Raw genomic sequence first — 12,495 nt, 5'->3', positions numbered from 1 at the left:
TTTTTTTTTTTTTTTTTTTTTTTGATAAAGTTCGAAGAACGACGTGATACATATATTTATGTATATATATCATTTATTTATATAATATATATTATAAATTATATAATATAAATATATAAAAATGCAAATATATTAATATAACAAATATATATTATATTATATATACATTATATGTTATGTATTATATATATAATATATATTATAATATATAAATAAAAATATACATTTTGTATATCCAAAGTCAAAGGTATATACTCGAAAGACAAGTCATTCTTCTTGTTCGCTCCGCGAGAAACGCCTTTCCAGTTTCCATGCGGTCTCTTACGTAAGACGAGATATTATTACAGCCGTCAATTCGCAAAAGGAACACCGGCGAAAGTTAGCAGAATTTATCTTCCTCTTCTTCCACTTTCGTAAGAAATTCTCGCAAATGAAAGAGATCCTTTTGTAATAAAAAAGGAACACGAAGAGATGGACGCGAGGCGCCAGTGTGACAAACTTCGACTTAACGATGTCGACCACAAGCAGAAGCCAAGAAACAGAGAAAAGAAAATGTAAAAAATAAAAAAATAAAAAAAAAACGGACAAGCGAAAAAATAGAAGAGAAATTCTTGAAGAGGAAAGACAAAGTAAGTCAAATAAAGATCGAATATTTCGAGCATTTTTCTATTTTTCTTTTTGCTTTTTCTTTTTTTCTTTTCTCAAAACGAATTAAATTTATCAGAACACAGTCACAAGATCACAAAAGTCAAAAAAAAGATAAAGTCAATAAAAATAAGATAAAATCGAGAATTTATTTTGTACATTTAAACAAGAGAACATACATGCATACATATTTATGTATACAACGTAAATATGTAAATTTTTATCTTCTTTATCGAAAATAATCGACCTTGCTCGAAATATTAAACAATATTTTTAATCGATGAAAGGCAAAGAGAACTTTTTTCCCTCGAATACAATTTTCTTAACTTCACGTTATGTTCGCATAAATCGAAGTTTTTCTAAAAGTTTTATATCGCAGGCGATAATCGATTTTATGCCATTCTCATTGAATATTTAAAGGTAGAAAATGACGTTGACCTTACAAAAAATTTTAAAAAACCAGACTGATCGTGTATACGCGGAGTTTATATATATATATATATACATATATATGTACGCGACAAGGTACATGTCTCTTGTTATTATAATTACGAAACACGCGCGACAACATTAATACTAACCGGTTTTTTTCTTGGCATTTAACGAAAAATCCAAATATTTATTTTATATATAGCAAGCGAAAGAAACGTTATACGTCTGAAAAAGCAAAAAAAAATTTGCTTTAAACACATAGGACGCGAACTGCGCGATAACAATGCTCGAAAGAAAGATATTTCTAATAGGTGCGTTTTTAGATAAGAGATAATAAGAGATAAGAAAAAAAAGATCGATATTATTTACAATCATTATCTGATTTCCGATGTCAACAAGAAAGGAAAAATGAATGTTCGAAATCAATTATCGCGTTTTGATATAGTATCGTCAACGAACAATCGAACCGACGAGAGAGAGAGAGAGAGAGACAGAGAGAAAGAGAGAAAGAAAGAAAGAAAGAAAGAGAAAGATATAAATATATATACATGAGATTGTCGTTAAAAAAATATTATAATATTTATAATAACGTTTACAAAATATTGTAAATATCGTAAGCACATCTTAATATTACGTTTGATAACTAAACCCATTTGAAATAGCTTCATCTCATGAAATTTTTTTCTTTCGATATGAACATTGATGCAATCATTGATGCAATCATTGATCATCGTCAATATTTCTCGGTAGCCTATGTACGTTATTATTAATTGCAATAAAAACATTAATGATTTGCATTTCCAAAAATCCCATATTATTCAGGAATACGACGTAATCATCGTATTTGCATAATCGGTACGCGTAGTAAAATGAATCTTTACAATATTAAATCTAGTTCAGGAAAATGAAACGATTTTATTTTGTTGCGTGTGCATAAAGTTATTGGACGTTGAAAGAAGTGGGGTCGTGTTCGTGACTTAGAGATAGAACGCAACATTTACACGTCATCACGACATCAGAATTAACATCCGGAAATACTGCGGTCAGTAATTATTGATATTCTTGAGCAAAATTCTTTTTAAATCATTTTTAATACCATCAATCATACGATCATAAATTCCCATATGAAAAGCTATATGAATAGATTGTTTGAAAATTTTATCTATATATCTCGCGAGATGAACCATTAGCGAATTGAAATTTGTATAAAAGTATGTTTCGTTCAGTGAGCTTAGTAAACTGCTAATAGACGTCTCGTTACTTGTAAATGCGTTGGCTGCATTGTCAACATCATCGATCATCGATGATTGAGCAGCTGGCATTATTGATAATAAGCAACTAAGATGTTCAAACACTTTTTGACGACCTCGATATTCTCTCAAACGCTCTAGGCTATACTTTAGAGTTTTTATATTTGTTCTTCTTTTTTCAACATTGTTAATTCTATCAATTAATTTCATTTAAAATTAATATAACGTTAAATAAAAAATTACACGAAATATGTAACGCGTTATTAAACAAATTATACGATAAAGAAATGCGTGTAACTCAATTTACTAACTATCTTTTTATCACAATAAAAACGAATTTAGAAGAAAAGGAAAATATGAAACACTTTTATTACGATTTACTGAGACAATAAGGAGCAGAACGAGGTAAACAGGGACTACTCTTCCTTCACTTTCAAAACGTCGATTCTCACAGATAAGTACTATATGAGACGAAATTGTGAAACTTAGGGTACTCACTATATCGAATACTATAACCCTCTCTCCCCGTTTCACTTTTCGTTTCACTCCAATTCCTAATAGTTACAACTCTCACTACTGTGCTCTCAGAAGTTTCATTTTAAAAACATCCACGTTTGGATATTGTTTTTTAAGTGGATATCGTTATTTAAATTTCATAGTAAGGAAGAAGGAAAAAAAATAAACGTTCGAAATCAATTATCACGTTTCGTCAACAAACGAACGAACGAACGAACGATGAAAAATTTTACAATAACGAAGAGAAGAAAGAGAGAAAAAGAGAATAAAGAAATTAATGTTCAAAATCAATTATACCATTTCGTCAACGAACGAACGATGAAATATTTTGCAGTGACACGGATAAAAAAGAAAACAAAAAAAAAATAGATCGGTGTTCGGGTATAGTTTATGATCATTATTTGAGTTTCATAGTAAAGAGGAAAGCAAAAAAATGAATGTTCGAAATTAATTATAGTTGACCTCGTCAACGAACGAAGGTACGAAAAGATTTTGCAGTGACATAGATAAGAGAGAAACCAAAAAAAAAAAAAATGTAGATCAATGTACAGATATAGTTTACGATCATTATTCGAATTTTGTAATAAGAACGAAAGTAACAAAAAATGAATGTTCGAAATCAATTATAGCATTTCGTGAAAGATTATACAAGCATGTAGATAAGAGAAAAAAAAAACAAAAAAAAAAGATCGATGTTCAAATATTCTTTATTATTATTATTTGAATTTCGAAATAAGAAAAAACAAAAAAGACAAATGAACGTTCGATATTAATTTTCAGAATTCGTCAACGAACGTACGAACCGTGAAAAATTTTGCAGCGACGTAAATAAAAGAAAAAACGAAAAAAAATATCGATGTTTACATACTTTTTATTATCATTATTTGAATTTCGAAAAAAGAAGAAACAAAACAAAAAAGTGAACGTACGAATCGTGAAAGATTTTGCAGCGATGCAGATAAAAGAAAGAACAAAAAAATGATCGATACGCAGATATCTTTTACGATCATTATTTCAATTTCATAATAAGAAAAAAGAAAAAGAAAAAATGGAGGTTCCAAATCAATTATCGACGTTCCGTCGATATACGAACAAACGAACGAAAGATATTTTACATATCCTGAAAAAAGAAAAAAAAATCGATATGCAGATAACGTTCACGATCATTATTTGAATTTTATAATAAAAAAGGAAGGAAAAAAAAAGAATATTCCAAATCAATTACCGTGTTTTGCCAACAAACGAACGAACGAACGAACGAACGAACGAACGAACGAACGAACGTAGGGTGACAGATTTTGTAGAGACGTAAAGAAGATTAAAAGACCAATATTGAAATATTGTTTACGATCATTATTTGAATTTCGCATTGGTTCAAAAAACTAACGAACTAATCGAACGAACGGAAAAGATATTGAAACGACGCGTAGAAAACAAATTAAAATGAAAGATGGATGTCCAGATATTGCTTACGATTATTATTTAAATTTCGTGTTTCGTAAACGAACAATAAAAAAATTTATTGGGACGGAGATAAGAAAGAGAACGACCAAAAAAGAAAAAAAAAAAAAGATCGACGTTTAAATATTCTTTACGATCATTATTCGTATTTCAAAATAAGAAAAAAAAAAAAAGAAAGAAGAAGGTAGAAAATGAACGTCCGAAATCAATTTTCATGTTTCATCACGAACGAACGATCATCATGAACGAACGATATGAAAGATCTTGCAACAAAGTATATAAGAGAGAGAACAAAAAGTGAAGATCGATGTTCAAATATCGTTTACCTTATGATATTTCGTTGAATTTCGAAATAAAGAAGAAAGGAAAAAAATGAATGTTCGAAATCAATTATCAAGTTTATCAACGACAAACGAACGAACGAAGAAAGACCTCGCGGCGACGCAAAAAAAAAAAAAAGAAAAAGGAACAAGACCAGCCGATTGGCCGGAGATTGATCGAACAAATGGAGTGAGCAAACGTCATACATACATACATATATATATACATCATGCATACACGAATACATACATGCATCATATATACTTACATACGTACGTATATAAATATATATATTTACATATCATATATTATATATATATATACATTATATACATACACACATACATACATAATACATACGTATGTACGTGTATATATATATATATAATATACATACACACATATATATACACACAATTCATACATACGTACATATATATATATATACGATAGTATATGAGAGACGATGATAAGAGTAGAAATCCGGTGCTCGTTTCAATAGTGGAAGAAAGAAGAGCACGAAAATAGCTTTTGGAACGGTTTGAGCGACTTTCGTCTCGAGGCGACAACGAAAGGCGAACACGTAGCGTAGTATAGACGGTTCCGAAATCTTGAAAGAGCGTAAGGGAGGGATTAACAAGTGTGAGAGAGAAGGGAAGATAAGAATGGGAGAAAGAGAGAAAGAGATAGAGAGAGAAAAGATCGGTCAGGCAGAAAAGGAGGCAGAATGTACGAAGAACGAACGAATGAACGAACGAACGAACGAACGAACGAACGAACGAGTGAAAGAGAGAAGAAGAGAGAAGAAGAGAGTCAGTTTGTAAAACGAGCGTAAAAGAGTGAGAAAGAGAGATAGAAAAAGAGATAAAGATAAAGAGAAAGAGAAAGAGAGAGTCAGTTCGTAAAAAAAAAAAAGTGAACGTAAGAGAGCGAAAAAAAGAGAAAGAGAGAGTCACTATGTTAAAAAAAAAAAAAAAGAAAAGAAAAGAAAAGAAAAGCGAACGTAAGAGAGTGAGAAAGAGAGATAGAAAAAGAGAGAAAGAGAGAGAGGGCGGAAGAAGACTATTGCGAGTCCACATTGGGGTGACCCTAGCGGCGATGTTCGGCCGGACGAAGTTAATTCGTGGCCCCGTCGGTCGTCGGGCGGTAGTAGCGAGGTTCGATTTTATCTCATAGAGAGATAGAAGCGGGAAATATAGTTGGTTCCTTATTTTTGTTTTTTCTTTGGTCTTTTTTACTTTGATACTTATCGTTACTCTATCGTTCTCGTTCTTCTTTTCATTTCTTTATTTTTGTAATATCTGTTTTGTTTTGTTTTTTTTTTGTTCTTTCCTTATTTCTTTTTTTTTTTTTTTTTTTTTTCTTACCTGGTAAAGCGTAGGCAGCTGCAGAAAGAGAGAGCAGGGCCACGACGACGAGGAGGCGGCGTAACGCGACGCTTCGTCCCCTTCGCATTTTTCGACTTCCCAAGCGGAACAACACCACCGTATCGTCGTTTTTCGTCCTTTTTGTTTCTTATTTACTTCTACTTCTTCTTCACTGTGTATTATCTGCGTGTATCTCTTTCTTTCTTTCTTTCTTTCTTTCTTTCTTTCTCTCTCTCTCTCCTCGTGCGAGTGAATGTGTGTACGTGTGTAAACGTTCGTTTGAATGGCGTGTGTTTTTCTTTGCTTATTTCTTCCTCTTCTTTTTTTTTTTCCTTCTCCCAATCACTGTTTCAACACAACGTAGAGCGAAGTTACGAATAGCTTTTAATCCGCATAATAAACAATAAGAAGAAGAAACGAGGACGATTCCTCTCAAACGAGGAAGAAACTCACTAGCGAGATACGCGCACAACTCGGGTTCTTTCCCCTCTCTCTCTCTCTCTCTCTCTTTTCCACTCTTCTCTTCTCTTCTCACTCTTTCTCTCTCTCTCTCTCTCTCTCTCTCTTACTTTTATTATTCTCTTATTTATCGACGTACGCGCACTTCTCTCGTTCCCCTTTGGCTACGTCGCGAAACGACGACGCGAAACGAAGATACGTATATATATATATAGACATATATATATATACACGCAAGTATTTACTTCGAGTACGCGCGGCTAACTAAACTCGACCACGCGTGCGGGACGAACTGACGAGCGACGTGGGATGAAGAGAGGGAGAAAAGAGAGAGAGAAAGAGAGAGGGAAGAAAGAGAAAGAGAGAGGGAAAAGAGAGAAAGAGAGAGAGAGTCAAACGAGTGCAGATATAGAAAGATGAAAAGAGAGAATGAAAGACACAGAAAGAGAAAGAGAGATAGAAATAAAACGAATTCGAAAGAGAGAGAGAGAGAGAGAAAGAGATAAAGATAGTATGTTATATACGATCACTATTACGAGCTTAAATCGAACACGCGTCGACCGGCTCGTCAATCCACATAGCCGGTCGGCACTATCGTTTGACAGATAAATACTAACTCGCGTCGCGTACTCTCAGGAACATCTGCTATTAAGCTACCATTTGCAATAATCGAAGTGATTTGAGCTCTTCGAGAGATCGTCCTCGTCTGAAATGCTGTTGAAATTCCGAAAACTGAGAAAGAAAGAGAGAGAGAGAGAGAGAAATATCGATGACTATCGATAGTCATCGTCGATTATCGAACGAACCATCTTTGTTGGTACGCGCGCGCCCTCAAAATTGTGGCGCCATTTTTGAACGTACTATTCGTTCATCATTGTAAAAAATCTAAGTTTGACGTTTTTGTTTGAGAACATTTTTCTAACGTTTTGTTCTACACGTCTTTATGTTAAATCGATTTTAATTAATTACGATCTTTTTGATATCGAGATTCGTGTAGCATATTTTTTATTATCAATCTTCTCGATTACTGTGATACGTATAATAGCGGATATTCGATGATGAATACAATCGTCGATCCGATCGAGTGGTTTTAAATGGAAGAAAATCAGATATTTCGTCAAAGTAAATTTCAGAATTTTTATTTTTAACTTTCTCAGAAATAATATTATTGTAATTGTTAAATTAAAAATATTATCAAAGACGTAATACCCAAAGGTAGATTCTAACGTGTGGCATCGACTACGCCACGTGCGAAGAATTTTGCAACGTGTCGCAACCCAGGATAAAATTAATGCTGGTTCATAGTTATCTTGTTACACGATAGATAACGCCACCATTAACTGTGATGGAAATCGATTACGTTCTATGGTATTTTTAAAATGTTATTTCATCTCTCTCTCTCTCTCTCTCTCTCTCTCTCTCTCTCTCGCTCGCTCGCTCTCTCTCTCTTTCTTATGCTTTTCCTTATTGTAAAACAATGAAAAAGATAGGCACGAAGTACGAATTAAATCGAAAACGTGTTGTTCCTTTTATAAAAATTTTCTTTCTCCAGGGACGTACCCTACGAAATTGCCGCGCTTTCAAAAGTAGCGATTTCGAAAATCCGCATACTTCACTAAAGAACATAGTTGCGAGCGATGACAGCGGCACGTGTCATGGCGAGTAGTAAAGCATTGACATAAGAATAGACGAGTCGAGTCGTCGGATATAATCATCGAGTAATAACGAAGAAATTGAGCAAATTGTAGAAAATGAAGGAGGAAACAATGCTTAGTTTAAAGTGGCACAGTTTTCACTCTCACTTGGCAGTTTCTCTAGATACGTGCTATGAGAAGCAACAGTTTGTGGATCTTTCCTTGGTGTGTAAAGACGGAACGATATTAAAGTGTCATAAGATGGTATTAGCAAATTCGAGTCCTTTCTTTCGACGTTTACTCGTCGCTAACGATCATCCTCATCCGATGATCATACTTCATGATATCGAGGCAGATGATCTTAAAACTATTGTCAATTTCATGTATTGCGGAGAGATAAAAGTAGTTAAAAGTGAGGTTAGGAGGTTGCTAAAGTTAGCAGAAATCTTAGAGGTTACTGGTTTGCGACATATTCAAAGGTCAATTTTAACGGGAGAACACTATAATACGTCTCAAGAAGTTCCTAAAAAAACAACTACCGTAAACCCTTCTAAGATAGAAGACAGCAGGAATTCTAATAAAAGTGGTCCAAACTCTGACTTCAGATCAAAGGTTCAAAATAAAAATGCATCTCAATCTACTACATTTGTTTCTTCCTCTCATTCGCATAGTAGCACGCTTAAAACTTCCCAGGACACTGTTAAAAGAAACGAGGACAGTAATATTACTGCTTCAAATCAACGATTTGAAAGTAACAGATCTAATATTAATATAATAGATATTAATGATATACCAAGTACAAGTAAAGGTTTACAAACGCCATTGACTTCGAAAAGAAAAGCATCTGATGATTCTGTTATTAGCTGGCAAAAGATTTTATCTACTATATCAAAGGACAAGCAATTACCATTAAAAAGATTATGCATCATGGATGAAGTGGAAATTACTCCTGGTAAACCTTCCTCATCCAAATCTGATGCTAAGAGAGACGAGCCATTGGACAGAAGGAAATCGACGGATACTGTCCATAGTAGTACTTCTATGAAATGTGCAGTTTTCATAAAAGATGAGGTAGACGTTTCATCAGAGTTAGAAGAAAATGCAGATATGGATCCTCTTGAAATTGAAGAACTTGAAAGTGAAAATACAGAGAATGTTGTAACACCTAAACGAACGTTCCGTTTGTGGAACGTCGATCGGACTTATAATACACGTAGAATGCTAGATTTTCCACCAAAGAAAGGTTCTAACAGTTAATATGCGGGCCATCGAACTTTGTTCTGTTGAGAGTGATGCTTCTTTAGATAATGCAATCTTGTGATTGTAAATTTCTTTAGAAGGATAAATCTTGTTAAAAACTCATCCTCGTTGTGTGATTATAAATAAGGACTAACATTTCCACTTCGTCGCTGTTTTGTTACATTATCTTACTCCCTTCCTAATAAACCAATACATATGGTAGTTTGTTTCTTTTGTTACCCCAGCAAAATCATTATTAAGCTTTAATATTGGTTTATAATTTATGATCATATCCAACTATAATATAAATAATAAGAAATATTCTAATCACAGATCTTCTAAATTAAAATTCCTCATATAGAATATTATCTCTAAGAAAGGAAAGTTACTGAAATGTTGTGTTACCATAGAAACTGTTTCTCTGTTGAATCATATAGTATATCATACTAATAGTATTTTAAAATATATATGATTGTAAAGTGAGTTAAAAATATGGATTCAAAAAACGTTGAATATAATAATGAACACATGATCGAACGTCAGCAAGTAATAGAAAATTTAAGTTCTACTAATAAACTTACCGAAGAGGAGTTTCAGAATTTTATGCACCGTGTTACTGAAATTGGTAGGTTATAATAAGTTAGAAATTAATGTAACTTGGTGAAATTTTTATTTAACTTTTAAACTTTTTATACTATAGAAAAAATTGTATCAAAATTAATGTCTTCTGATCCTAAAGAACAAGAACTTGGTGAAACGTTAGCAGATACAATTTTAAATGCAAAAACTCAAAAAGAATTTTCTGAATTAGAAGAATTAAAAGTTAAAACTAATCGTACAATTATCAATAAAAGTCCCATAAATGAAAATACATCTGATCCAACTAAAATGGGACAAGGTAATAGTTCATATAAAATAAATATTATGATACGTTATATAATTCAATATTTATCTTAAATAATTAGAAGCATTCATGAAGAGTATTGAAAAAGATGCCAATGAACGAGCAGCGGATAGAAAGATAAGGAATGAACGAGCAGAAACATTAAAAAGGATTGGAAACGGTGCATTTAAAGAAGGAGATTATGAAAAGGCTGTGACATACTTTACCAAAGCAATAGAACAACGTAAAGATTCTAGTGTTCTTTGGAACAATAGAGCTTTGTCATACATGAATCTTAAATTATTTGAAAAAGCTTTACATGACTGTGAATGGGCTTTAAAAGTAAACGATTCAAATTTGAAAGCTCTATTAAATAGTGCTAAATGTTATAAAAATCTTCACAATGAAGAAAAATGCAAAGAGTTTATTAAATTAGCGAGAGAAAAAAATCCACATTTCCAAAAATTCATTGATGGTATTACTTTTTATTTTATTTTCAGAAAGTTTATATATTTTTACAGGATATAAGTGTCATTTATTATTGCAGATTTCGAAAAAGATTTAGATACAATAGGCAACGTATATACGATCGACGATGTTTAAAATAGAAGACCATATTTAAATCTTTTTTCTATAATGAATATAGCAGTAATAATTAATCATTATCTAATATAAACATTTTATCATATAATTAAGAAAAAAAGTACTTTGATGAATATTAAAAAACTGAACATTTAATGCAATATTATGCAATATTTATTAATGCCGCTTTTATCGTATAAATAAAAATATATAATTAATATCAAAATTTATCGATTTCTTTGGCGTAGTGTTCTTTGATTTCAGAAAGAGATCTTGGTTCATGTAGGAAGACAGTACACTCAATGCCCTGAAATAATATACTTTAATTGATTAAGAGTACTAAAAATATTTGAAGTGCAAATAATAACGTATAAATCCAATACCTGCATTCGTGCTGCTCTAACAAAACCTTCATTCGCAGAAACAGTAATACTTTTCATACTTTCGCCACTTGCGAAAACTAATCGCGATCTATCTTTAATTTTTCCACCTAAACTTAATTGTTCTATAATCCTGCCTGTTTGTACATCATCTACAATTTTCACCCTTTTTAATAACTCGTGTGCTCTTACTGTCTCTTTAGGACCACCAATTACATCTATGATATTCATAAAGTTGTCGTAGGCAGTTCGACAAATAACAAAGGTTTTTCCTTTAAATAATTTTTCTAAAATCGGCTTAACAGGTCTTTTTCTTTCCATTTCAGCTTGTTGCGTTAATAACGGTTCCCTGTATATAAAATTATCGTATCCGTTTGTCATATTAGAAACATATGCCAATAACGTTGAAACATCTAAATTCAAAATTTGAATCTCTTCTGTAATTGATGGCGGACTTAAATTCACCATATCGAGAACAGGATTTTCTTTGAATTCTTCAGTTTGTGTCTCTTCGTTAAGACATGGAACCAATAGAGTTTCATCCGTTTCTATATCACTATTTTCATTTTTATAACTATTTATCCTATCGCCTTCCACGACAATACCCATAGATTCCAAACGTTTTGCTAATACTATTTCTATGCCGTACGCAAAATAAAATACAATTTCAGGCGATTTGTATAAATGCGGATGATGCTTGGCGCATTGCAGATAAGATTCTGCTTGATCTAAAACGGACTTTTGACCGTATTCACCATTGCCAAGCGAAATTAAAGTAAGGGCTTTAGCGTTTCTAGCAATAACTTTAACCCAAGATCCTCCGTTCATACAAACGATATCTATCTCCAATCTTGACCTTTCGTATTTAAAAGGTTTCATTACGCTGATTGGTTCTTTGGAGTTAAATAAACGCATGACCATTGCGTCAAGGTGAATCAAATTTGTACTTTGTAGATGTTCTTTCTTTACATTTCCTGTAGATTGTACCTTTATAAAAATACAAAACAATCGTGACATAACAACGTAGAAAATTGGTAAAAAAGTTAATTTGAAGACGTATTAAGAAGATACCTTTTTCAAGAATCTTATCTCTTGCTGTATCTTCCGTACAAGCTTATCAACCCCATTAACCTCCTCCATGATCTTCAGTCGATCTATCATATCTTCGCCGTTGCGAATTTTTTCCTGAAGACATTTTAAGAGCTCGATCTTCTCTTCCATCGGCATCTATCGTGGGAGCGAGGCTCGAGCGTACATCGAATATTCGTTTAATACTCGGAATTCTTTGAAAAGATGATAGTTCACGGTCGACGAGCGTAGTATCGG

The 12,495-nt window shown here is 32.6% G+C and overlaps 4 protein-coding genes across 5 annotated transcripts in view; 2 read left to right on the top strand and 2 right to left on the bottom strand.

The window, feature by feature from the left end:
• The window catches only part of LOC122632483, an 18,790-nt gene extending 12,065 nt beyond the window's left edge, over positions 1-6,725 (bottom strand). The window contains exon 1 of one of the 2 annotated variants that reach the window (XM_043819309.1): positions 5,993-6,725. In XM_043819309.1, the coding sequence (XP_043675244.1) occupies positions 5,993-6,080 (88 nt within the window). In that variant the 5' untranslated portion in view covers positions 6,081-6,725. The remainder of the gene's footprint in view (positions 1-5,992) is intronic. The other variant, XM_043819308.1, reaches the window with a different exon arrangement.
• A 1,198-nt stretch (positions 6,726-7,923) lies between these two features.
• Positions 7,924-9,489, top strand: LOC122632481 (protein abrupt-like). Its single transcript, XM_043819306.1, has one exon. The coding sequence runs from the start codon at positions 8,203-8,205 to the stop codon at positions 9,340-9,342; it is 1,140 nt and encodes a 379-aa protein (XP_043675241.1). The 5' UTR covers positions 7,924-8,202; the 3' UTR covers positions 9,343-9,489.
• A 175-nt stretch (positions 9,490-9,664) lies between these two features.
• Positions 9,665-10,872, top strand: LOC122632482 (tetratricopeptide repeat protein 12-like). Its single transcript, XM_043819307.1, has 4 exons — positions 9,665-9,949; positions 10,025-10,222; positions 10,290-10,682; positions 10,755-10,872. Exons 1-4 carry the CDS (start codon positions 9,817-9,819, stop codon positions 10,808-10,810), a joined length of 780 nt encoding a protein of 259 aa, XP_043675242.1. The 5' UTR covers positions 9,665-9,816; the 3' UTR covers positions 10,811-10,872.
• Positions 10,673-12,412, bottom strand: LOC122632480 (UPF0415 protein C7orf25 homolog). Its single transcript, XM_043819305.1, has 3 exons — positions 12,241-12,412; positions 11,173-12,156; positions 10,673-11,096 (listed from the first exon to the last, which is right to left on the bottom strand). The coding sequence occupies exons 1-3, from the start codon at positions 12,394-12,396 to the stop codon at positions 11,010-11,012; spliced, it is 1,227 nt and encodes a 408-aa protein (XP_043675240.1). The 5' UTR covers positions 12,397-12,412; the 3' UTR covers positions 10,673-11,009.
• Positions 12,413-12,495: the final 83 nt, after the last annotated feature.

The sequence above is a fragment of the Vespula pensylvanica genome, chromosome 10 (genome assembly GCF_014466175.1).
Source record: "Vespula pensylvanica isolate Volc-1 chromosome 10, ASM1446617v1, whole genome shotgun sequence".
In the NCBI taxonomy this organism is placed as follows: domain Eukaryota; kingdom Metazoa; phylum Arthropoda; class Insecta; order Hymenoptera; family Vespidae; genus Vespula; species Vespula pensylvanica.
This window is presented reverse-complemented; position numbering and strand designations above follow the sequence as displayed.

Excerpts from the sequence above, each read along its gene's own strand:
- LOC122632482 (XM_043819307.1), top strand. The coding sequence starts at position 9,817 with ATGGATTCAAAAAACGTTGAATATAATAATGAACACATGATCGAACGT. Across the intron at positions 9,950-10,024 it reads GCACCGTGTTACTGAAATTG|AAAAAATTGTATCAAAATTA; the intron begins GTAGGTTATAAT and ends TTTATACTATAG. Across the intron at positions 10,683-10,754 it reads TTTCCAAAAATTCATTGATG|ATTTCGAAAAAGATTTAGAT; the intron begins GTATTACTTTTT and ends TTATTATTGCAG.
- LOC122632480 (XM_043819305.1), bottom strand. The coding sequence starts at position 12,396 with ATGCCGATGGAAGAGAAGATCGAGCTCTTAAAATGTCTTCAGGAAAAA. Across the intron at positions 12,157-12,240 it reads AGATAAGATTCTTGAAAAAG|GTACAATCTACAGGAAATGT; the intron begins GTATCTTCTTAA and ends ATTTTTATAAAG. Across the intron at positions 11,097-11,172 it reads TTAGAGCAGCACGAATGCAG|GGCATTGAGTGTACTGTCTT; the intron begins GTATTGGATTTA and ends ATATTATTTCAG.
- LOC122632481 (XM_043819306.1), top strand. The coding sequence starts at position 8,203 with ATGAAGGAGGAAACAATGCTTAGTTTAAAGTGGCACAGTTTTCACTCT.